Source organism: Odocoileus virginianus, chromosome 13 (genome assembly GCF_023699985.2).
Source record: "Odocoileus virginianus isolate 20LAN1187 ecotype Illinois chromosome 13, Ovbor_1.2, whole genome shotgun sequence".
In the NCBI taxonomy this organism is placed as follows: domain Eukaryota; kingdom Metazoa; phylum Chordata; class Mammalia; order Artiodactyla; family Cervidae; genus Odocoileus; species Odocoileus virginianus.
In genome coordinates, this window is record NC_069686.1 from 23,713,224 (window position 1) to 23,740,389 (window position 27,166).

Sequence of the window (27,166 nt, forward strand, 5' to 3'; positions counted from 1 at the left end):
TTTATTCAACACTTATTTATTTTGAATCTTTATATAAATCAGTCTCAGTATATTAATAGTAATACTTCATTGCCGAAGTGTCTAGGAATGAAGTGCTTCCCTTGTGGCTCAGCTGGTAAAGAATCTGCCTACAATACAGGAGACCTGGGTTCGATCCCTGAGTTGGGAAGATCCCCTGGAGAAGGGAAAGGCTACCTACTCTAGTATTCTGGCCTGGAGAATCCTATGGACTATATAGTCCATGGGTTGCAAAATGTGGGACACGACTGAGCGACTTTCCCTTTCACTAGGAATGAAGGGCTTCCCTGGTGGCTCAGGTGGTGAAGAATCTGTCAGCAATGCAGGAGACCCAGGTTCAATCCCTGTGTTAGGAAGATCCCCTGGAATAGGAAATGGCAACCCATTCCAGTATTCTTGCCTGGAGAATCCCATACAGCCTGGTGGGCTGCAGTCCATGGGGTGGCAAAGAGTTGGACATGACTGAGCAACTAACTCTTATTAGGAATGAGTCTTGTACATTAACCCCATTGTTAAAAAGAGCAGCCTGAAATAATGTGATACCATGCTGGCACATGTCTAAACAGCAGTATTCTTGCTGAGCTGCCAATTGCAGTGACTTCTGGTACAAAGTACCTGGACTTGGGCCAAACTTACAGGTTAAGGGCACAGTCTCCATCAGACTGCCCTAGACTGCCCTAGCAGACGGCAGCCACAAGCTCAGAGGTTCCCAGAGCCATTTGCATGTCTGATTTGCTGGCTACAAATTTAAGGGTTCTGACGACTCCCATCAGGTTCAGTAGTTTACTCGGAAGAGTCACAGAAGTCAGGAAAGCCCTATCGCTAGGATTAGAGTTTTATAGCAAAAAATATCCATCTGAGCCAGCAAAAGGAAGAGATGTAGAGGTTGAGGTCTGGGAGGGTCCCACGTGTGAAGGGAACAGGACACATCAACTTTCTGACACACAAACATATGACAACACCTCTAGAACATTAGCAGCAGGGAAGCTCACCCAGGGTTCAGTACCCAAGAGTTTTATTACATAGACATGATAATGAAACTCAGTCTCCAGCTCCCCTCTCCCCAGGTCAGGCTGGTACGGATGACTCAGAGCCCGTACCCCGCTAATCACATGGTTGGGATCTCTGACCTGGCCAGCCCTTAGTCACATTATCATAAGTTATCAGGGCCTACCAGGAATAACAAAGACACTTTTATTGCTCGGGATATTCCAAGATTTAGAGATGGTCTCCCAGGAACCAAGGCCAGCCAAATTCTTTATTACAGAAGATCCTGACAAAGGCAGAACTGCAGGACAGAAATTTCTTTCATTTTTTCCTCAAGAGAATTTGAGCCGCTCTCAGATAAGAATGTGATATTGATGCGATACTTGTTTGTATGGCCTTTTTTCCCAACAACAATGACCTGTTTGTCCATTTTTAAGTAGTTAGTGGCCTTCTAAAGCTAACTGGCCATATTCCTTCTCTTTACCTTTATAGAAGAAGCAAAAAAGGTCTCAGTTATTCACATAGTTCTTTTTTTTTTTCCCGGCTCTTGTTTGCAAACCCTTCTTTGGGGAAATAATCTTTCTCTTTTTAAAAATATATTTATTATTTGGCCGCATCAGTTCTTAGTTACAGTATGCACGATCTTCACTGAATCACGTGGAATCTTTCACTGTGGCGCATGGGCTTAGTTGCTCTGTGTCATGCAGGATCGTAGCTCCCTGACCAAGAATCAAACCCATGTCCCCCACCTTGCAAGGCAGATTCTTAACCACTGGATCACCAGGGGAGTCCCAGTAATAATCATTTTTTTTTCAGGTTATCTCCGTGATCCTTCTCTTTCCTAAAAGAATGTGGGGGTGGTAGTTTGCTTGCAAATTTATTATGCTTAACCATCCTTTCTTTTTTTGCCTGTAGAGTTCTGAGTGTTGAATTGCATCAGAATGAAAACTCTAATATTTATTATGCTTGATGGTTAATTGACAGATTTTGACACTTCTTTTAATAAGTTATTGTACTAACTCGGCCAAATTTTTGTTCATCAATCCTCTGTTTTTGAGAAGAATGTTTTCTGTTTAAATGGATTTCTGTTATAAGAAGGTTGAGTCTTTGGGACCGAAGGCCTGACTGTAAGCCTTATTTTGTCTGTTGAGCTGTCAGGTAAGGTCACAGAGAGTTATTGAACAGATAATAATTTAGCAGAGTTACACAGGGCTCTGGTCTAGATGTACCTGCTTAAGGCCAGTTTATGAGATGGCTAAAGGTGTATCAATGTGGGTTATATCACGAAACTTCTAGCACCTAGAGTCTGTGCTGGTATTTCTCTGAAGAGCCCCTTCCTCCCTTTGCTGTCAGCCCAAGGTGGAATCCAATATTCCATCACTTTCATTTTGATCATTTCCTTCTGTTTTAAGACTCCCAGATGTAGTTAATGTCCTATAATGGAATATAATCTGCAAAAATACTGAGTCACTACTTATACCTGAAACTAACACAATACTGTAAATCAGCTACAATTTAAAAAAAAAAGACGACTTCTAGATATACAATAGATGTGTTTCCAGAATATTTGAATGTTTCAGTTAGCATTAAGAGGCATTTAAAATCTGGAACTCTCATTTCTAAACTTCTGGACTATATTCCTATGCTTTTTTTTGTCTTTTGTGCAGTAGTAAAATTTCTGGCTAAGAATGATTGCTAGACTAAATCTTTCTTGTTAATGTGGCACTGTAACATTCCAGTTATTTAAATTTCTATGTTTTACATATTTTAAAGAAGTTAAAAATTTAAAAAAATTAGACAAGAAAAGTAAAAGTACATTTATAGGACTGTCAGTAACAGTGGTGATGGATTCTGATCTTTTCACATACTCTGATTTGCTCCTTATCACCAAGGGGATTGCCTGGCTTTGGATATATTCTTTCATGCACACTAGAAAGAAGTGGACGGTGGTGTTAGTGTTAAAGTACCTGCCTGCCAATGTAGGAGACATAAGAGACGGGTGTTCCATCCCTTGGTCGGAAAGATCCTCTGGAGAAGGGCATGGCAACCCAATCAAGTATTCTTGCCTGGAGAATCCCATGGACAGAGGAGCCTGGTGGGCTATAGCCCACAAGGTCACAAAGAGTCGGACACAAGTGAAGCGATTTAATAGTAGTGCAGGTAGTTTAAGCTGAGGATTTCAAGTTCAAACACCAGAACTATCCATAGACTACTTTTCTCCCTCCTCTCAGACTTCCTCTTAATCATTTTTTTTTTTTTTTTACTGTAGTAGTGATTTGTTTCCTCACCAGGTGATATCGAAGCAGCTTTTAACAACCTGCAGCATTGCCTAGGACACAGCCCTTCCTATGCTGATGCTCATCTCCTGATGGCTCAGGTTTATCTGTCTCAGGAAAAATTCAAATTGTGTTCTCAGTCTCTTGAACTATGCCTGAGCTATAATTTTAAGGTAAGTGTTCCAGACTCAAGTGGATAAGTCATATTGCTGTCCTTAAACCTTTAATGTTTACATGTTCAACTATTTTGCATTTTGGCCTGTAACATTTTGCTAATAAGTGCATTTTTTTAGTGGAAAATGTTTTGAACTCATTAGCAGTAGGAGAAAAAAATGGAGGCAACTGTGGTTTAGTTTAACAAAACCATATGGACTTGGCAACAAAAGACCTGGAATTAGTGTCTCGTCTTTTCACCTCTCGCTCCCTGCACCTCAGTTTTCTTTTCTATAAAACTTATATAATAATACTCTACAATTTTAATGAACATTAAATGTATTGTGAATATATATAAAGATAGTTGTCAACTACAGAGCGTTGTTGTTGTTCAGTCATTTAGTCCTGTCCTACTCTTTGCCGCCCCATGAACTGCAGCATGCCAGTCTTCCCTGTCCCTCACCATCTCCCAGAGCTTGCTCAAACTCATGTCCATTGAGCTGATGATGCCATCCAACCATCTCATCCTCTGTCGTCCCCTTCTCCTCCTGCCTTCAATCTTGCTCAGCATCAGGGTCTTTTCAAATGAGTTGGTTGTTCTTATCAGATGGCCAAAGTATTGGAGCTTCAGCATCAGTCCTTCCAATATTCAGGGTTGATATCCTTTAGGAGTGACTTGTTTGATCTTCTTGCAGTCCAAGGGGCTCTTTAGAGTCTTCTCCAACACCACAGTTCAAAAGCATTAATTCTTTGGCACTCGGCCTTCTTTATGGTCCAACTCTCACATCCATACATGACTTCTGGAAAAACCATAGCTTTGACTATATGGACCTTTGTCAGCAGTGATGTCTCTGCTTTTTAACATAGACCATTGTGCCAAACATTTTTATGTTTTAGGATTTTTATTTTATTGTTTGTCTCTTTCTTGGACCTTGATTTTTAATAACTTTGGATACATCATCACAGAATGCCTAGTCATTTTGAAAGTTGGTATGTGGTTTGAGGACATAAAGATACTAGGTTTCTATCCAAGACGTTCAGTGTAAACATCCCATATCCCTGAGCACTACAGAAAATCCTAGGTTCAGGGGCTTCCTGAAGTCACTGTAGGAGCTCCTCAGACTTTCTCTTTTGTCTGGCAGTGTCTTTGACTCTTTAATGTGAGAACCCTTTAGTTAGCTGGAGAATTCAAGTTGTAGGCAAGGTTTGCAGAAAGTAACACCTGGTTCTTAGGATGGAAGTTCTTAAGACTAGTGGTACATCATGACCCCAGTGCCAGCACCCCATCCAATGAATCAAGATCTCTGAGATGAGAGCGTAAGCATGATTGTTTACACAAGAATAACAGGTAAACCTGATGCCTAGCTCTGGCTCAGAACCCAGCCCTAGGAGGACAAAAGCCATCCTAGAGGTTAGATAGCTGCCACATCATCTCATTCTGGACCATCTTCTTTTCTTGACTCCTTCCCCACTATCTGTCATTCTCTTATTTTTTCTGTATAGGCTATTGGTAGCCAAACTAAAGACAGAAGCTTCAGTAGTGCACATTTCAGAGTAGTATCAAAGGGTAAAAACCCATGTTTGATTAACATGCCCTGAAATGTTTAATCTTAAAGTTAGAAAATAAAAAGAAACTGTAGAAATCTGATAACTTGTATTTCAGTACAAGAAGTCTCAGATAAAGAAATTTCATTTTCTGAAAACTAAAATAATTTCTTCAACTATACTTGCTGGCCTTCTAAACTCTATGTGCAGTTTCTCTCCTATCATGGTGGCAGCACCTGTTTATGAACCAGGGGAATACTAGGTAGTGGCTGGTTACCTGAATTCTGATTTTTCAATAAATGATCAGAACATGAGTAAGAAGACAGAAAAGGATGCCATGCATTCACAGGGTAGACTGTCCTCAGCGTTCCTATTATCGTAGCATTTTATGGATTATAAACTATGGGTTGATGTTGTAAGCACTCCAAGGATGGATTTCTGAATATTATTTTTTCAGGTGAGAGAATATCCTTTATATCATCTGATAAAAGCTCAGTCACAAAAGAAAATGGGAGAAACAGGAGAAGCAATTAAAACTCTGCACATGGCAATGAGTTTACCAGGAATGAGGAGAATTGGATCTTCCTCAAAGTCAAAATACAGAAAAACTGAAATTGATGCAAGCCATCGTTTATCAGTCTTTCTTGAGTTGGTAGAGGTTCACCGTTTAAATGGAGAACAGGTAGGTCAAACTTAATTGCTCAGATGTGAACTTTGTTATCCAAGTATATATAGTAATAGGAAATGAAAATGCAAAAATTATTCCCTTGAACAAGTGATTAAGTTTAGAAAATTTGTTTCTCATCACTTGGCACCAGATGGAAGCAAACATGAATGCAATTCTGAGAAAAGAATTAGAATCTTGTAGAAAATGAGGAACTTATCATTTATATCTGTTTTTTAAGTTACAGCAGTTGCTAATCAGTTACTTCATATTTCATATTTTAGTGGAAATTAAGGCTATGTCTAGGTACTTGCCAAATCTCAAAGAATTTCTACTTCACTAGCAAATTAACATAAAATGCATTTAATAAGGAGAACCAATTCTATTATAGATTGATTCTACAATGCACAATTTTTTTCTTGGTTTAACCTTTCTTAAATTAAAATTTTTTTAGAATCTCCTAAGTTGAGATGAATTAAAATAAATGATATTTTAGGTTCATTGAGGTACAGGTTTGGAAATTAGGAAATATATTCACCTGGGATATAATAAAAATGATGTCCTAGTGTAGGGAATAACCTGCTATGTAATGAAGAACCATCTGATCCAGAGGGTGACTATGGACTGGATCCCACTGAAGATGCAGTAATGAACATGACAAAGAATTTAGGCTTTGGAGTCAGGCTGGTTCCATCATTTGTTAACTCCTTAACGGTCTGAGTCTTATCTTCCTTATTGCAAGGTGGGAGGTAATTATAGTAACTACCTTGGAGGATTATCATAAGAAGTAATGGGTTAATACAATGCTGGATGCAAGGTAAATGTTTATTATAGTCACAGCAACTCTTTATGTACCAACTGCTCTTGTCATAGTTATGAGAACACTTTTCAGCTAACAAATATGTCATCTTAATTTGGTCTCTGAGTTTAGTTTTAAATTTTTGTGCTTTTCAAAAATCGATCAATATATCACAAATATCAAAACTGTGCTACCATTTATTGTTCATTCTGTATTAGAAGACCTTCATTTGCAGTGTGATTTGTTATAGTTTTGAATGTTATCTGGATGTCACCCTTATAGCACGAGGCAGCCAAAGTTTTGCAAGATGCTATCCATGAATTTTCTGGGACGTCTGAAGAGTTGCGTGTCACTATCGCTAACGCAGACCTAGCTCTGGCCCAGGGAGATGTGGAGAGGGCTTTAAGCATGCTTCGGAATGTTACAGCCGAGCAGCCGTATTTCATAGAGGCCAAGGAAAAAATGGCAGATATATATCTGAAGCACAGAAAAGAGAAAATGCTATATATCACTTGTTACAGGTAAATGGTTCTTTCGGCCCATTTTATTTTGACACATTTATCTCCTAAAATTAATCCCCAAATTTTTCTTCCTTTTAACTGCTTTTCGTATACTTTATAGATGCCTTCCTTAACGTGTTCTTGCTTCCTTCTCCTGCCACCAGCCACAATCACTCTAACCAGGTTACACACTCTCCCTAAAACCTGAATCATAGTAATTAGGATTTATTTCAACCTGTGACTCCCTCCAGTTTCTCAGCTCAGTCTTCCTCCTCAGGTGTTATTTTTGGACCTTGAATCTTCCTGGGTGGGAAGGAAAAGAGCAACAATTACTGTATTCTAATAGCTTGAAAGCATTATGTAATGTAACAATTCAGGGACTGAATAGTCACGTTTAACACTGTCTCATAGCAGAAGAAAACTGGGGCTTAGTATACATCACACTAAGGTATGGGTTACAGACATGGCAGGGGTTTAAAGTGTCATACGCTGATGCCCTTAGGATTGGTGGGATACACAGCACACAGGCTGCCCTCACACTTCTCCCCAAACGAAAAGATAGATATAAGCACACCATCCATGTGAAAGAAAATTAATGTTTTAATCCTTAAGAATGTTGATGAATTAAGTCATGTTGATTCATCTATATTTTGCAAATATCAAAGCCCAGAAATCTGTTCAGATTCTTTGTAGTTACTGAGTTTTGCAAAGAAACTGAGAAGCACTCATTTATAGTTGTATAGTTGCATGGGCTGGAGTTTCCTAAATTATGTTTTCTATGATATTTCTAAAAGATCAGCACTATCATCTCTAATGATATGACTGTATTTTAAAATTGGGTACATGTATTTGGATGCACTATAGTATAGTAGTTAAAAGCATAGTTTTTTATTTTACTTTTTTAAGCAGATCTGACACATTAGCTATATAGTAAACTCCTAGCATTATCTATAAAGTCTTAATTCTCTTTTCTCATTAGTTTTTGGACCAATTAAATGAGATATACACTAAAGACTTAGCATCACATTATTTGAGCTGGTATTTTGACCTTTAGCAGTGTACATTTTGTAGATAAAAAGCAGAAAATATTGAAGTAGAAAATTTTGTATTTTTATTGCTGTATATGACTTACATGAATATCAGCGCTCAAAACGCATAGAATGACAATAAGTATTTGTCATATTTTGGAACTTCATTCCCACATCATTTTAGAATTAAGGAGAGCAAAACATTTCTGGGTAACGAGAGCTTACATATTTCTATCTTGTCAGTATACTTCTACCTGCTTTTCAGGAAATGGAAAAATTTAATGAAAAAAATTGTTGACCTAGCATAAACAATCTGGGTGTGAGTATTGGTAGGGTTTTAATAGTATGTATTATACTGTGGGATATAAAAAGAGTACTCAAAGGCTATTCGTTTATTGAAATAAGTGAGCTTTTATTTTTATACTTTTTATTTATTTTTTTCATTTATTTATATTAGTTGGAGGCTAATTACTTTACATGAGCTTTTCTTCTATTGGCTTAGAAGAAGAAATTTGTTTTCAGTATACTAAGTAGACTTCATCTGATTTCCAGAGAAATGGCTGAAAGGATGCCCAGTTCTCGGTCTTTTCTTCTCCTTGGTGATGCATATATGAATATTCAGGAGGTAAAGTTTTTGATACTACTGTACACAGATTTAAAAATAAAACAAAAAAAACAAAAATTCTTCTTTGTGATTAGTGTACGTTCTACTGAAAGGAATTTGGGCTTTTTTCCTCCATTTTTAATGAGATATAATTGACATGAAGCACTGTGAGTTTAAGATACAACATAATGATTTAATTTACATACATAATGCAGTGATTATCACAATAAGTTCAGTGACTATCCATCATCCTATATCTAAAATTTTAAAAATAGAAAAAAATATTTGTCCTGCGATGAGACCTCTCAGAATCTACTCTTTCAACTGTTTTCACATATAATATACCTCACTGTTAATTATTATGTTGTACATTACATCTGTAATACTTTTAACTGGAAGCTTGTACCTTTTAACCACCTTTATCCAGTTCCCCTCCTCTCATTTTACTAATTTTACAAATGTTTACTTAATAGTTGAAGATTGGGTCATCACAATAAAAAGGAGACAACCATGACAGTTAAAAAGTTGTAGTTATTTTTTTCAAATGATGATCCAGTTATTCAGCACTGTCATTTGAAATAGAGGTGATACCAGAAGTAAAGTGAGAGTCACCTTTAAAAGGGTGAGAAGAGCTACTGGCTAAGATGGAGTTTTCTTCAAAGGGAAGCGATCCTCTGACTCTGGTTCTGTCTTTTCTAATGACTGCCAGGTGAAAAGTCAAGAAGCTATCTCTCAGTTCTCGTACGACTATTTATGAGGACCTCGGCCTACCTAGTATGGTTGGGATTGTCCTAGTAACACCTGCACTAGTGACTGTCACTTCCCTGAAATGGTTAATGTTTCTGGAATTAATATGTGCTTTATTAGTCTTGTTAAGTTTTCCAGATGTAGAGCTTAGTTACAGAAGTGTTGCCATTTAATGGGAGCCAACTAAGCTGTTATTTTATTGCTTATGTTTTGTATCTGCCAACATTAGCCTGAGGAAGCCATAGTAGCATATGAGCAAGCACTAAATCACAACCCAAAGGATGGAACCTTGGCAAGCAAAATTGGGAAAGCCCTTGTGAAAACTCACAACTACTCAAAGGTAAATACTTCACATTTTTAGATATATCTGTTGGATCAGATTTACGAACCCCCTGCTCGATGAGAGATCTTCAGCAAGCACTATTTGTATCTTATTGGTTGAAACCCCAAATTTGTTGTTACAAATCTGGAATTTGTGTTAAGGACTTTCTCAGTGTCTCAGATTCTTCTCTGCTTCATTTTGCATTGCTACCCTAAAGTTTATGTCAGGTTTCATCTTACACCCAAATTTTGCCATCAAGTAAATTAAGATATGTTTACTGTTAACATCTCTTTCATTATATGACAAAGCATAATAGATATCCTTTCTGTTGAGCCAGTTTTGAGCCATGTGCTTTGAGGATTTTTCTTTTTGCTTTCTAGTTAGTATAATGGATTTTCCTCTAGTTATGTTCTTGCCCTACTCCTTGCAACTGTTGAGCGTATATATAACACCTAGCAAAGAATTTTCAGTCAGTAAATTTCACTAACTTTTGGAATAAAAATTTGGGGTACTTTTGTTTTTTGTTAGAAGAAATACTAGTTGCCTTCTGTGATGTTTGATTCTGTAAGAAAAATGGCATACTTAACCAATAATGCAAGTCCGTGTATAAGCTGCTTTTCAGTTACTTCCAATTGCTTTAAGTCATAATGTGTGTAGGATCTATGCTTGAATGCCACTCTCACTGCCTTTTCTTTTCCTAACTGAAATGGATTCTATTTAGGCAATCACTTATTATGAGGCTGCTCTGAAAAGTGGACAACAAAATTATCTCTGCTATGACCTGGCTGAGCTCTTATTAAAATTGAAGTGGTATGATAAAGCAGAAAAAGTTCTTCAGCATGCTCTAGCTCATGAACCTGGTATGAAAATCTAATCTTAAAAAGTATACCTGATATATCTGATCCTTTTAATTTTGATATTATGTTAGTATGTATTACATCCTTAGTATATGTGAGGTTGGTTTCATTTATCAGAATGTCAATCTACTAAAATAAGATATTTAAAAATATAAACAGATTTATGAAAGTTAATTGTGTTATAGAAAAACACTTTACTTTCCAAAGTGACATAAAGGAAGTTTTTTTAACTTAATTTTTATTCCTATTAGAGGACAGTCGATTTACAATGTTGTATTAACTTTAGGTGTACAGTAGTGATTCAGTTATACATATATATAATATATATACACATACAATATAGCCATTCTTTTTCAGATTCTTTTCCTATATAGATTATTACAGATTACTGAGGAGAGTTATCTGTGCTATATAGTAGGTCCTTGTTGATTATGGTGATGTGTATTTGTTAATCCCAAACTCTTACTTTATCCCTCCCTCCAACTTTCCCCTTTGGTAACCATAAATTTGTTTTTGAAGTCTGTAAATCTGTTTTATAAATAAATTCATTTGTATCTTTTTTTAGTTTCCACATATAAGTGATAATCATATGACATTTGTCTTTCTCTGACTTACTTCATTTAATGTGATAATCTCCAGGTCCATCCATGTTGCTGCAGATAACACTATTTCATTATTTGTAATGGCTAAGTAATAGTCCAGTGTATATTTGAAGTTGATGCTTAAGCCTACTAAGTTGAATGCATTTTTTAATTCCATAGAAATACTTGCATGAGTTTTGTCAGACCTTGCTTGAAACACTACAGATGGCCTAAAATATGGATGTGCATTTTTAAAAAGGTTTTAGAGGTTAAAGGAGTATGTTTTACTTCCATGGGCCTAAGCCTATTACATTTATTCAGTATAAATACTTTAATAGTTACTTGCTTAGGACAGCCAGTGGGTACTTAGATGCCTTAGTGCTTACATTAGTTTTTGAGGCAGATATAATTATCTCCATTTTTAAATTAACAATTTGATACTCAGTTTTCTTGATGTTTATAGGTTCACCTAGCTGATAAAGAGTAGCACCAGGGTTCTAATAAACATCTTAAATTTAACATGTCTGAAACTGAATTCCTTATCTGCCTCTAGGCAGATATAGGATATGTGCCTATATCCCATATCTGTTCCGTGTGCGGCCTTCATCTCCGTAACTTCATGTTTTCTTTGCAGTTTCAGAGAGCCAAAGTCCTTGCCTTCACCCTTCTCCTTGGCCATTGGAAACCCTCTTGGTTCTTCCAGATGTATTCAGAATTCTCTTGTCTCCTCATTTCTACCACTGTCACCCTTTGCTTATGTAGATTACAGCACTAGCCTCCACCTGGCCTCCCTGTTTCCACCCTCAACCCCACACCCCGACACAGCCACTCCCAAGCCAGCAGCAGCATTGGACCTTTCAAACCGCGGAAGCCCGGACCCGCCTGCTCAAGCTCCCCCTTGTCTCCCATTTCGCTCAGAGTTAGCTGGAATCTTCCAGGGGCTTACCCGGCCTGCACAGGGGCAGGCTGCCGCCCCGCGGACCTCTCCTTCCAGCCTGCTCTCACCATCGCCACAGCCTCCTTGTGCCTCCTTGTCTGCCGTTTCTTACCTGTAAAATAGCAATAACAAAACATGCCTCTCAGGTGGACAGTTTAAAGAAACAATGTACGTAAACCGCTTCAAACATAGTATGACACACCTGATAAATGGTGGGAGAAACAACTGGTGTTAATTATCCAGAGTTCTTTTAATAAGCTTAGGTTTATAAAATCTTGAAAGAGCACTTGCCATGTACAAGACTTTGTTTTAATTGCTTTGCATCTATTAACTTATTTAATAATTTATGAACCTGAAGCTTTACAATAATTCTTTGAGATAGGCACTATTATTTCCCATACTTTACAGATGAAAGGGAAGGACAGAAAGGATAGATACCCTGTTCAATTTGTATCTGTTAACTAGCAAGTGATAAAGCCTCAATTTGAAACCAGACAGGTTGACATCAAAGTCAGTGTTTATTATGTATATGTGTGTGTGTGTATATATACACACACATATATATATATATACACTTTGTTAAGTTCTACTATAAAAAAATAGCAGTTCTCTTAATTGCATGTACCAAATACCCTATCTTGTCTCTGAATAACTTCAATAAATGGAAATGCTTACACACTTAATGAAAATTGAAATTCTTACTGTGTTGTATTGTGTTCTTATATGTCTAAGAAGAGTCTCCAGTTGTCATACAGTTCTTTAACCTTTCTTCAGGCCACTTTTTAATCATAAATCCTTCCCCCCTGCCAAATTTGGCCATTCTTCATTTAACTTACTGAACATTATTAAACTTAATTCACTATTTTCCAGAATCAAGTTTAAGAACTTGTAGGAAAATGTAAACATTTTAAATGAATCATAATTTTTCCCAGTATATTTTCTTTCATAGTAAATGAACTGTCGGCCCTCATGGAGGATGGACGTTCTCAAGTTCTTCTAGCAAAAGTTTACAGTAAAATGGACAGACCTGATGATGCAGTCACTTCATTGCAACAGGTAATGAAAATACCTTCATTTATGAAAGAATGAGGGTGGGTGGTGGTCTCAGAAGGAAACATACCACATACAAAAAAAAAAAGACAGTCTTTTGACCCAGCTGTTCTGGAAGATAAGTCAAATAGAAATAACATTTGAATGCCAGTGGATTGTACTGTTTAAAAATATCATTGCTGATTATTATAACAATTAGGGAAGGTTGATATTTTTAATTCTGTTTTACAACCGAAGAAGCTTAGTTTAATAACTTGCAAGAACTCACTCAAGTAGTGTCATAGGCGGGAGTTAAACTCACTTTTCTGTCTGTTTATTTCTTCCATTTATTTATATCTTCTTTAATTTCCCTTAATACTTTGTGGTTTTTCAATGTAGAGGTTTTTCACATTTCCTTAGATGTGTTCCTAAATATAAGTGGCTGATATGTTTTGATGATTTCTTAATTTCTAGTTTTCTAACAGTATTTTTAGTACATAACTTAAATTTTATCTAATGGACTGTCTGCATCTGTCAAGATGGTCATGTGACTTTTTTTCCAATTTTTTTTCTGTTAATGTGGTATGTTGATTGATTTTCAAATGTTAAATCATCCTTATATTCCTAAAATAAATGACACTTTGTGATTTTTTAAAAAAGATATTGCTGGAATTTAAAGATATTTGCTAATATTTTGTTCAATGTTTGTGCACATACATTCAAGAAAAAGACTGTTCTCTAAGACATGCTATTTCTTAATGTTTGGAACAATAATTCAGTATTAGCGACTTTGAGGCTTCTTTGATGGTAGATTTTTATTAATGGATTTAAAATCTCTAGATTTCAGACTCATCATTTTAAAATTTTTCCTTCTAAGTGATGTCCTTAATACCTTCCCAAGAATGGAACAGCTAAATTCAATAGCCTCAGTGATTTTAGAGAGTTAGCATGTTTTACGAGGGTGCTCCCCTCAGAAAGACTAGACTGATCTATATGCCATTGACAGTATGTGGATGTACTTACTCCCTAAAACCAGTCAATATTTGATTCAATAACTTTTAGGTACTATTTTATTAACGTAATAAACATTTACAATTTTTAATGATAGTATCTAGACATCTTTTCTAAATATTTGTTCCATGGTTGCATTTCCTCCTCAGAGAGTGCATATAAAAGACTCTCTACTTTTATAGTATTTTAAGTTTCAAAGATAAGTGCATGGCTCATTTGCAAACAAGTACCTTTTGAAGACCTCAATTAAGACATTATCTTTGGATCAGGCTTTGTTAGATTGGAGACCAGTAACGCTTAAATAAACCTGTAAAATTATGCTACATGTGAATTATTGAGAATTGTTTCATTTCTTTTCTACTTCTTTTTTTTAATTGCTTTTTATCCTTACATTTTACTAGGCTCGAGAATTACAAGCTCGGGTGCTAAAACGTGTTCAGATGGAACAGCCAGATGCAGTTCCTGCACAGAAACATTTAGCAGCTGAAATTTGTGCAGAGATTGCAAAACATTCTGTTGCTCAGCGAAACTATGAAAAAGCAATTAAGTTTTATAGAGAAGCTCTTGTTCATTGTGAGACAGATAATAAGGTCAGTACCTTTATAAATTTTCAGGGCCTTATATTCCAGCTGTCATCTCATTCCTCAAATGTAAACTTCCTTACAGCTTATTTATAAAGATTTGAAAAGAAATGTACCAAAAATACAAGTTAAAATATTAATATTGGTTTTATAAATGCTGTAAAATACATGATGGCTTGAATTAATAATGCTAGCCTAAAAATTATTATGGAACAAGTGATAAAAAGTAAATCTGTAAGCTTTTCTTTATGTTCATCTATGTTTTAATAATTACTGTAAAACAATTTCTCAATCTCAAATACCTGAATCCAGAGGATTCAGTTCAGTTAACTGAATACCTATTGTATATCAGTCTCTGTTTAGTGCTGGATGTTACAAAAGTGGCTGGATTGAATCTCTTAACCTCAATTGGCACAGTGTTAGAATAAGTGTAAAGATAATATTAGTGTAGAAAATATATACATGGCCAGTATTTTTTGAAAATTTTATTTTGATTTTATTGGCCTGTATCATTGATTTATAATGTTAGTTTCAAGTATACAGTGAAGTGCTTCAGTTATATTTATTTTTTTCAGATTCTTTTCTCACATAGGTTATCACAGGATGTTGAGTAGAGATCCTGTGCTATACAGTGTTCGTTCGTGAAAGTCACCCAGTCAGGTTCGACTCTTTGCAACCCCATGGATGATACAGTCCGTGGAATTCTCCAGGCCAGAATACTGTAGTGGGATACTTTCCCCCTCCAGGGAAATACTTTCCCTTCCCCAGGGGATCTTCCCAACCCAGGGATCGAACCCTGGACTCCCACATTGCAGGTGGATACTTTATCAGCTGAGCTACCAGGGAAACCCTATCTTGTATCCAGTAGTGTGCGTATGTTAATCCCAAGTGCCTGCCTTATCTCCCCCCCTCCCCCCCGCCCCGCCACATTCCCCTTTGGTAGCCATGTTTGTTTTTGATATCTATAAATCTGTTTCTGTTTTGTAAATAAGTTCATTTGTATCATTTTTTAACAATTAGATCCCACATATGAATATATCATAATTTTAGTTATTCTGAGTTCACTTAGTATGATAATCTCTAGGTCCATCCATATTGCTGCAAGTGGCGTTATTTCAGCTTTTTTGTGAGTAATATTCCATTTTAATATGTACCACATCTTCTTTATTCCTCTGTTGATGGACATTTAGGTTGCTTCCATGACTTGGCTGTGGTGAATAGTGCTGCTGTGGACATAGGGATATATGTATCTTTTCCAGTTACGGTTTCTCCAGATATATGCCCAGGAATGAGATTGCTGGATCATATGATAGTTCTATTTTTAGTTTTTTTTTTTTTTTTTTTTTAAGAAACCTCCGTACTGTTCTCCATAGCAGCGGTACCAATTTACAGTCCCACCAAGAGTGTAGGAGGGTTCCCTTTCTCTACACTTTCTACAGCATATGATGTAGACTTTTTTTTTTTGAAGGATAATTGTTTTTACAGAATTATGTTGTTTTCTGTCAAACCTCAACGTGTGGCTCAGCTGGTAAAGAATCTGCCTGCAATGCAGGAGACCTGGTGTAGACTTTTTGATGATGGTCATTCTTGACCCAGTGTGAGGTGACACCTCACTGTAATTTTGATTTGCATTTCTTGGATAAGTAGTGACATTGAGAATCTTTTCACCTGCTTTTTTGGCCATTTGTATGTCTTCTTTGGAGAAATGTCTATTTAGATTTTCTGCCCATCTTTTGGTTGGGCTTTTTTGCTTTTTAAATATTGAGCTGCGTGAGCTGTTAATTTTGGAGATGCATTCCTTGTCACGTTGCTTGCAAATATTTTCTCTCATTCTATGGGTTACCTTATTTATTATGGTTTCCTTTGCTGTGCAGAACTTTTCAGTTTAATTAGGTCCCATTTGTTAATTTTTTTTTTCATGACTCTAGGAGGTGGATCCAAAAAGATGCTGCTGCAGTTTATGTCAAAGAGTGTTCAGTGTTTTCCTCAGAGCGCTTTATAGGTCCGGTCTTACATTCAGGTCTTTGACCCATATTGAGTTTATTTCTGTGTGTGGTGTTAGAGAATGTTCTAATTTCATTCTTTTACACGTTTCCTGTAGTTTCACGTGCATGTGTCTTCCTTCAAACCTCTCTCTTGACTTACCTGCCAGAAGGGAGAGTGGAATGGGGGCAGTCAGTTCCCCACAGGAACCGTCTGCTAGTGTTGATAGTTTTCAGCTAGCATCTCTAGGATTTCCTACTCTCAGATCTTGGTAGATGATTAATATTTTTAAAAAATAGTCCAGTAAGTGTCTAAATATTTAAGTGATGTGAAACACAAAACAGCCATGTTCTAGAATTTTGAAGTTTAAGATTGAACATTTTGAATTGATATAACTCTTTCAGACATAAGGCAAAAATAGTGTTTTTTAAGTCACAGCCAAAGCCTTGTTCAGTGATGACTGAAGTGACTGAAATCATAGTTGTAAATCTGGAGCATATCTGCTTTAAGCCTTTTATTGATATTTTACAAATGAGGAAACAGGTTTAGAGAAGTAAAGGGATGTGGCCCCATCGTGGAGATGCTTGGACTAGAATCTTAGCTGCTAATTTTGGACCTGTTCTTTTCACAATGCTTTGTCTCTCTCTACTTTTCAAGTGAGTTACAGCCTGTTTTTCCGTAATTTTTCCAGTATAAGAGAAACTAGAGATGAGCAACCCTATAGCTTTACCTGCCTGTCGTGGTTGGCATTTTTATTGCACTAACTTTTGGTAAAGTGACATCTGTGCCCTAGACACTTTCCTAACTTTCTGCTCTAGACTGTTTCTGATTAACCTTGCCCTTCTCTATAGATAATGCTGGAGCTGGCCCGATTGTACCTGGTACAAGATGACCCCGACGCCTGCCTGCGGCACTGTGCCCTGCTTCTCCAGAACGACCAGGACAATGAGGCCGCCACCATGGTTAGTCCAGGACACTTCAGCCAGCGAGGCAGTCGTGTCATGTGGCAGTTTTAAATTTTACCTGATAAAACTAGTAGTAGATGGGAGGCCTGGCTCTTTTTGGCTTTTGGAAAAAATTATATTTTTAAGATTAGTAGTACATTTTTAGTTTTTCTGTACGACTAAAAGGATGCCTGGTCAGGAATGGTTCATGTAATCAAGTTATAATTTCCTAAAGACTATTTACTTAAACATGCTGGAGTTTTTAACAGTTTCAGTCAGACTTTCTGAATTACAGAGAAAATTCTTCATATAACATTTTAAGACACTGTGTTTTAAATAGTTTTGCTTACCTTTCTCAATTTTAGGAGGGTTGAGGCTTTGTTAGTTTTTCAAACAGCTTCATAGATGACAGTTTGTGAGGTTCATTTAATAATTTGACAAATGAGTCACTATAACTGAAAAATCCAAGAACTCTCCCTTTTAAAACACATGATAAGAAAATCTCAGTAAGTCTTGCTCGTTTAAAATTCCTTTGAAATATTATTTTGGGTTTTTATAAGATTTTCTTGTTATTTTTACAAAGTCCAGTGAGGTGTCTTCTCTATGATAACACATAGAGTGCAGTTTCCTTCAAATTTCTGTTTTAAAAATAACTGCTTAAAACATATTTCTGCTAAAAATAGTTTTTGTGAACAGAGAGACCTGTTTCACCTCCTTGATGGATCTCAGTGCTAATCTGCTTAAGGTGTGCTTGAATTTTAAACGGCTCCGTTTTATAAAACTTTGCCCTCATGGTTCTCCTATGTGTCTTCATAGCAGTCCACCTTGATAGGAATAATATGCTTTGTAAAATACATGGCTGTATTTTTAGAACCAACTTTTACCTTTATAGATGATGGCAGATCTCATGTTCAGAAAACAGGACTATGAACAAGCCGTGTTTCATTTACAACAGCTTTTAGAACGAAAACCAGGTAAATATCCGCTGGTTTTATCTTCAAATGCAGTTAACTCCCTTTCTCTTTTTGGCTGGTACACTTCTTGAAAAAACCACACCCTTGGTCAAATCCAACACTGCTTATTCCACACCTGCCCTTGAGCAGCTCAGATGATTATAAGGAAAATGACTGGTCATTAAAGTCCCTGGTCTCATTTTAAGACCACCAACCCCAAGTGTGCCCTCGGATGCTACCAGGCAATCCTGCTGTCTCTCTCTGATGAATTCACTCACTCCATCTCCGTTTTACACTTCTTCCTCTCGCTCCTGCCCCCAGCCCTTTCCCCACCTCAGGTCTGCCACCCCCTGCAGCACGGCTCCGGGTGGGCACTGGATGCTCCCCTTGCTTCCTGAAGGGTTTGCCTTCTGGCGTCTGTGTCTCCTGCACCGTCATTTTCTTTGCAGTTGGCACGTAAATAGGCTGTGCCAGCTCCCACCTCTCTCTCCATTCACTCTCCCCTCCCACCCCCTGCTCCATCTCTCCATTTTCCTCAGGGATCTCTGTCTGTGCTGTCTTCACTGTCTCCTGCCTCCAGGGAGGCTGTCAGGGCGGCCAGGGACCTCCATGTTTCCGGATCGAGGTCTAGTTCTAGTTCTCTGCTTCCCCAGGTCTGACAGTGTATTTAGCACAGCTTATCCCCATCCTTCGTCAGAGCCTTTCTTCACTTCTGGGATGCTGGGCTTACCTGGCTTTTCTTCTCCCAGCTGACTGTTCTATTTCACTCTCCTTTGTTAGATCTGTCTCCTCTTTATGACGTTTAATTTTCAGAATGTTTTAGACATCTGATCTCAAACTTTTGCCCATCTTTAGTACCTTCACCACACTCTTATGACTTCATCCAAACCCGGTGTCCTTCCTGTCCGGGGTGCAGTCTTAACTCATCTACACCACTGCCTGTTTGCACTCCCACGCGGGTGCCTGGGCGGCTCTTCAGCTTCACCTGTCCAAAGTAGAACACCGGGTCTTTTCCTTCCCTCCAGACCTGCTCCTTCTCTTTTTCTTTCAGTAAAGGGCATTATACATTTGCTCTGGTCTCCAGCCTCTAGTTACCTTTGTCTCATCTTTTCCTCATACACCACATCTAGCATGTGAGCAATATACAGCCACCAGTGTCGGATATATTTCCAGGTACATAGATGCTGCAAAGTAAATATTTACTGGTTAAATGGATCAATGAATGACTGAAAAATACCAAGTTGTTTAAAAATACAAAATTTTAAGTAAACTTTTATTGTCTGTGATATTTTATGCTTTTAATCTTGCATTCTATGCTTTATTCCTAATAGGACTTTATAAACTTATCTACTAGTCAGTTTTTTCAGAATTATTCTAAAACCTGCACAGTACTTCATGTGTGTTACAGATCATTCTCAGTAGAACATCTTATACTTTAATATTGTGTTTGAGCTTACTTCAGAAATGTATTAATTTGACTTAACCTAGCTAGTAGAAAATTCTCTTTATAGATCTAATTATTGCACTCTCAACAGATTACAAACCTTTTCTCTCTCAAAATCTCCAGATCATCCTGAGTTTTCCCCCTCCCTCACACTAATTGGTTAGCAAGTCCCATTAGTTCTCTCTGCTTAACAGTGAACTATCACATCCTATCTTCTCCTAGCCCCCTGCTCTAATTAAGGGCTTTATTAACCTGGCGCTAGTGGTAAAGAATCCACTTGCCAAGCTGGAGACAAGTTCAGTCCCTGGGTTGGGAAGATCCCCTGGAGTGGGAAATGGCAACCCACTCCAATATTCTTGCCTGGGAAATCCCATGGACAGAGGCGCCTGGCAGGCTACAGTCCATGGGGTCTGAAAGAATTGGACACGACTGAAGCGACTTCACATGTACCTCTCACATGGGCTAGTGCAGTTTCCCAGCTAATCTTCCAGTCTCTGGGCTCTTGTTCTTCCAGGCCATTACAGGACTATCATATTCATTCTAAAACTATTCTTCTGCTTTAAAAAAGTCTAAAAGTCTAAAATAGAGCATTATTTTGATCGTAATATATGCCAGGGGTATCCTTCCATCTGTATTTCGTATCCCACTTCCTCTAACTCAGTACACTGCACTCTCCATTCGATTATCGGTCCTGTCTTTGCACATGCTGTCTGCCCTTTGAATAACAAGATCCCCCTCCTGCCCTTCAGGCTGCTCGAAGGTCTGTCCAATGTGAAACCTTTTCTTCCTCCCCCAGGCAATCTTACGAATTCTGTGCACTGAAATGCCATCACACTTCATTCCTCATTACATCACACTGTGTGGGTTTTTTTTGTTTTTTTAGTAAGTCCTCACTATTCATCAATAATCATGTTTCAAAATATAATACATTTCATCTTTTGACAGATTTCTTAAGTGTACAAATTTATCCTCTGTCAAATTTCATGGTTAACCAAAAGACAAGTTAATGCAATCTAACCTATCAGTGGTAATTATAACTTCAACTAATAATAAATGCATTTCAGTAATATTTTAAGGTGATAATTATTCAAAAGACTGGCCTCCTAAGGTTGACTTTATATCAGCAATATCATACATCACACACATTAGCAAAGTCATATCAAAAATTGGGGGCCACAAATTTCATCCCAAATTTACTTCTTGTCTAATTCAATATAGCTTTTAGATTCTATGGCTTTTTTATAGGGTAGTCCTAGTTTTTATTACAATATTTGGCATTATATATATTACTGTTGATGTTTGTAGTTTTAAGCTCTTTAATGCTTTTATTTTACTTGATTTCCATGGCACTCTCAAGGTCAATATTATAATCCTATTTTAAGAAAGTGAGTGATCCCAGACTCAGAGAATTTGAGTAATTTGCTTGAATTTGCATAGTCAAAGAAAAATAGAAAGTGAAGTTGCTCAGTCTTGTCCAACTCTCTGTGACCCCATGGACTGTAGCCTACCAGGCTCCTCCATCCATGGTATTTTCCAAGCAAGAGTACTGGAGTGGGTTGCCATTTCCTTCTCCAGGGGATTTCCCTGACCCAGCAATCAAACCCGGGTCTGTTGCATTGCAGGCAGATGCTTTCCCATCTAAGCCACCAGGGAAGCTGAGTTTCATAGTCTAAGGACAATACAAATACCTGAATCTTCTTTCCAAAACCATATTCATATCATATCCTCTTTTTAATGATGCCAAAGGCAGGGGCAATAAAATTTTGAAACCAAACATTATGGGTTAAGAAAGGCAAATGTGGGTGGGGGGTCTGGTCAAGATGGCAGAGTATTAGGACATGAAGTTTACCTCCTCCCACAAATACATCAAAAATATATCTACATGTGGAATGACTGTCATAGAATATCTACTGAATGTTGGCAGAAGAACTCAGACCTCTAAAGGACAAGAAAATCTCCACATAACCTGGTAGAACAAAAGAAAAAAGAAAAGCAAAAAAGTGAGAAAGGAATTAGGGATGGAACCTGCCCTCCTGGGAGGGAGCTGTGAAAGAGGAAAGGTTCTTGCACCCTGGGAGGTCCCGTGACGGGGAGATCAGCTGAAACAGAGGGGCCGCTTTGGAGCCTTGGAGAATGCAGCAACTGGTTTTGCTCCAGCTGGAACGGAGAGAGACCTGCACAGTCAGTGCCACCTCTGCACTCACCACCCGGAAACACGTGTCCACCAGCGTGGGTGGGGGCTTGGTAAAGAAGCTCAGGCTTCAGATCTCAGATCCAGGGAGTAAAGTGGGGTGGGCTATGCAGAACCCTCAAGATGCTAGAGTCTGCAACTGTACCTGAGGATGTAGGCAGAAGACGCCTGGTCTGCTTTAGAGGCTGGGCATCCCTGTGTGGGTGGTGTGCAAGAGGAGGGATGGAACTCACCATTACAGCCTTTTTTACTTTGTGAGCGCTCAGATGTCAAGACACAGCCTGCACGAGCTCCAGGAGCAGTTGTAAGCCATCACTGCCCCTAGGGCTTCAGAGGTGGTCGTCAGCTACCAGCATTGCCCTGCTCCATGCTTCGGACAGGTCTCCAGCCAATGACTCCATCCTCCTGGGCTCCCTGAGCAGTCACGAGCTGCCTCTGTTCCCACTGCATGTTCTAGGGGCGTCTGGGAGCCACCACCACTGCTGAGAGCCCCATGACTGGGCACCAGCAACTGCATCTGGATATCCTCTTCAAGAGGATAATGACCAGCCCACACTAAGGAAAGAGGCAACAAGCATCCATACAATAAACAACCCTCACACCAAAAATATTAATCCCACATGAGCTCCATAGGGATGCTCCCACATATAAATAGGCCTCCAAGACCACAGTGCATAACTGTTTCTCCTAAACTCAGAGTAAGAGAAATAGAAGTAAAATGAAGCAGAGGAACCACTTCCAGTTAAAAGACTAAAAGAACTCCCCTGAAAAAGCAGGCAATGAAACAGACCTCTTCAGTTAACAGACACCAATCTCAAAAAGAAGATAATGAAAATACTGAAGGAATTAAGAAAGGCTGTCAACAGAAATGCAGAGTACTGTAGAAAGGAACCAGAAAATGTAAAAAAAAAAAGAACCAAGGAAAATTAGCAAACTCATTTACCAAGACAAAAACTGAACTAAAGGCAATGAATAATGGAATAAATAATACAGAAGAATGAATAAGTAACCTGGAAGATAGAATAATGAAAAACACCCAATCAGGACAGAAGGTCAATGAAAAAAAAATGAAAGCAATATTTGAGACCTTTGGATAATTTACCATGCCAATCTATGCATAATAGGGATTCCAGAAGGGGAAGAAAGAGAAAAAGAGCTCAAAACCACATATGAAGAAATTATGGCTAAAAACTTCCCAAAACCTAAAGAAAGAAACAGACACCCAGGTCCTACAAGAAGTACAGAGGTAGGAAATCATTTACACACCAATATGATACCAAAACCAGCAGTTGTGAGGAGAGTACAAATGCAGGATATTGAAAATGCACTTGAAATAAAAAAAACAGCAACTTAAAAGCAATCTTGTTTATATATAGACTGCTATATCAGAACCTCATGGTAACTGCAAATTGAAAATCTCTAATAGATACAGAAAAAGAAATCCAAACACTGAAGTTAGTCATCAGATCACAAGAGAAAAAAGGGGAGGGAAGGAAAAATACCTGCAAAAACAAATTCAAAGCAATTAACAAAATGGCACCAAAAAAAGTACATATTGATAATTACCTTAAACATGAATGTATTAAGTGCTCCAACCAGAATATATAGACTGGCTGAAAAATAAACTTAAAATGTATTAAAGACCTAAATGTAAGACCACCTGATACTATAAAACTCTTAGAGAAAAACATAAATTTTTGACATAAATTGCAGCAGTATCTTTTTGGATCCATCTCCTAGAGTCATGGAAATAAAAACAAATAAAAATGGGTAAACTCTATGTAAACTCTAACGCTTTTTGCACAGCAAAGGAAACCATAATAAAAAGACAACCCACAGAATGGGAGAAAATATTTGCAAATGATGATACTGACGAGATTAATCTCCAAGGTCTATAACACCTCATGTAGCACAATATCAAAAAAATAAATCACCCAATCAAAAAATAGGCAGAAGACCTAGATTGACATTTCTACATAAAAGACATACAGATGACCAAGAGACACATGAAAATTTGCTCGATACTGCTAATTATTAGAGAAATGCAAATCAAAGTTACAGTAAGATATTACCTCACACTACTCAGAATGGCCATCATCAAAAAGTCTACAAATGGGAAACTCTGGAGAGAATGTGGAGGAAAGGAAACCCTACACCCTGTTGATGGCAGTGTGCGTTGGTACAGCCACTGTGGAGAACAGTATGGAGGTTTCTTAATAGAGCTACCATATATGTGATCCAGTAATCTCACTCCTGGGCATATATCCAGACAAAGTCCTGGTTTGAAAGGATACGTGCACCCAGTGTTGGTTGTAACACTGTTTACAATAGGGAAAACATGGAAACAACCTAAATCTTCATCTATAGATGAATGGATAAAGAAGATGTAATACATATGTACAATGGAATATTACTCAGCCATTAAAAAGAATGAAATAATGCAATTTGCAGTAACATGGATAGATCTGGAGACTTTTATACTGTGTGAAGTAAGTCAGACAAAGACAAATATCATATATCACTTATGTGCTGAATCTAAAAAATACAAATGAACTTGCTTACAAAACAGGAACAGACTCACAGAAATCAAACTTATGGTTACTAAAGGGGAAAAGTCAAGGAGAAGGGATAAGTTGGGAGTTTAGGATTGATATATACACACTACTATACTTAAAACAGATAACTGAGAAGGACCGACCGTGTAGTACAGGGAACTCTGCTCAATATTCTCTAATAGCCTAATCAGGAAAAGAATTTGAAAAGGAATGAATACATGCATATGTATAACTGAGTCACTTCACTGTATACCTAACTATACTACACATTTAAAAAAAAAGAATAGCTCTTTTCATGTACAAAAAAGAATTTCTTAGATAAGCAGAAACTGAAAGAAACAGCATTACTATATCCTAGAGGAAATATCAAAAGTTCTTCTGAATAGGAAAGAAGAAAAAAATATATAGCAAAGAGAAAATCACAATTAGAAAGCAAATCATCCTAATAAGCCAGGACATGGCTTAAAAAAAAAATTAAAAAAAATTTTTTCAGTGAAAGTAATGATAACCACAATGAACCAAAAAAGATGTAAAAGAGGACATCAAAATTATAAAATGAGTCTGAGGAGAGTAAGAAAAAGTAGACCTTTTTTTTCATATCTTCCCCCAAATGTGTTTGAGCCTATATGACTACCAGTCTAAGGCAAGTAGATATAGGATGTGGTTAACATACTTGAAAAACAGGATAACCACAAATCAAAAACATAACAATAGAGTCACAAAAACCAGAAAGAAGAGAACATAAGTATAATACAAGAGAAAATCATCGTGCCACAAAAGAAACAGAAAAAGGGATAAAGCAGAAATGTAAAATCAATGGGAAAGTTAGGTTAAAATGGCAGTAGTTAGTTATCCGTCAATAATTACATTAAATGTCAGTGGACTAAATGCTCCAATCAAAAGAGACAGAGTAGCAAATTGGATTAAGGAAGAAGGAAAAAAAACCCAAGAGTCTACAATATGCTGCCTGCAGAGACCCACTTTAGGTCAAAGGACACACAAGGATGGAAAGTGAGGGGATGGAAAACATATTTCCTGGAAATGAGAGGAAATCAGGGGTAGCATTGCTCATATCAGACAAAATAGGCTTTAAAAGGAGAAATTCACTGATTCAGTTATACATATATTTACTCTTTTTTTTCAAATTCTTTTCCCATTTAGGTTATTAGAGAATATTGAACAGAGTTCCTATGCCATAAAGAAAGTTAGAGAAGGACAGTATATAATGACAAAAGAATCAATACAAGATTTTACACTTGTCTACATATATGCATAGGGGATTGGAATGCAATAATAGAAAGTCAAGAAATAACTGGACAACTGGCAAGTTGGCCTTGGAGTACAAAATGGAGCAGGGCAAAGGCTAACAGTTTTGTCAAGAGAACACACTGGTCATAGCAAATACTGTTTTCCAACAAACCAAAGATGCATGGACATCACCGCATGGTCAATACTGAAATCAGATTGATTATGTTCTTTGTAGCCAAAGATGGAGAAGTTCTATACAGTCAGCAAAAATAAGACCTGGAGTTGACTGTGGCTCAGATCATCAGCTCCTTATTGTGAAATTTAGGTTCAAATTGAAGAAAGTAGGGAAAACCATTAGACCATTCAGATATGACCTAAATCAAATTCTTTATGATTGCACAGTGGAAGTTACAAGTAGATTCAAGGGAGTAGATCTGGTAGACAGAATATCTGAAGAACTATGGACAGAGGTTCATAACATTGATGAGGAGGCAGTGACCAAAACCATCCCAAAGAAAAAAAAATGCAACAAGGCAAAATGGTTGTCTGAGGAGGCTTCACAAAATGCTGAGGAAAGAAGAGAAGCAAAAGGCAAGGAAGAAAGAGAAAGATATATCCAACTGAATTCAGAGTTCCAGAGAATAGCAGGGAGAGATAAGAAGGCCTTCTTAAGTGAACATTGCAAAGAAATAGTGGAAAACATAGAATGGGAAAGACTAGAGATCTCTTCAAAAAAATTGGAGATATCAAGGGAATATTTCATGCAAAGATGAGAATGAAAAAGGACAGAAGTAGTAAGTACCTGACAGAAATAGAAGAGATTAAGAAGAGATGGCAAGAATACCCAGAATATACAAGGAAGGGTCTTAATGAACCAAATAACCATAATGGTGTGGTCAGTCACACATAGAGCCAGATATCCTAGAGTGTGAAGCCAAGTGGGCCTTAGGAAGCATTACTATGACCAAAGCTAGTGGAGATGATGGAATTCCAGCTGAGCTGTTTCAAATCCCCAAAGATGATGCTGTTAAAGTGCTGCACTCAATGAGTCAGCAAATTTGGAAAATTCAGCAGTGGTCACAGGACTGGAAAATGTCAGTTTTCATTTCACTCTCACAGAAGGGTAATGTCAAAGAATGTTCAAACTACCATACAATTGCACTCATTTCACATACTAGCAAGATTTTGCTCAAAATCCTTCCAACTAGG

At 37.5% G+C, this 27,166-nt stretch overlaps 1 protein-coding gene across 3 annotated transcripts in view; it reads left to right on the top strand.

Annotated features, from left to right (window-relative positions):
- TTC21B (tetratricopeptide repeat domain 21B) overlaps nucleotides 1–27,166 on the top strand; it is an 85,351-nt gene that overhangs the window by 26,618 nt on the left and 31,567 nt on the right. For all 3 annotated transcript variants that reach the window (XM_070476111.1, XM_070476112.1, XM_070476113.1), the window contains 10 exons: nucleotides 3,297–3,454; nucleotides 5,437–5,661; nucleotides 6,725–6,963; nucleotides 8,523–8,595; nucleotides 9,551–9,661; nucleotides 10,365–10,503; nucleotides 12,968–13,074; nucleotides 14,460–14,648; nucleotides 17,474–17,584; nucleotides 18,459–18,540. In XM_070476111.1, coding sequence (XP_070332212.1) covers nucleotides 3,297–3,454; nucleotides 5,437–5,661; nucleotides 6,725–6,963; nucleotides 8,523–8,595; nucleotides 9,551–9,661; nucleotides 10,365–10,503; nucleotides 12,968–13,074; nucleotides 14,460–14,648; nucleotides 17,474–17,584; nucleotides 18,459–18,540 — 1,434 coding nt within the window. The remainder of the gene's footprint in view (nucleotides 1–3,296; nucleotides 3,455–5,436; nucleotides 5,662–6,724; nucleotides 6,964–8,522; nucleotides 8,596–9,550; nucleotides 9,662–10,364; nucleotides 10,504–12,967; nucleotides 13,075–14,459; nucleotides 14,649–17,473; nucleotides 17,585–18,458; nucleotides 18,541–27,166) is intronic.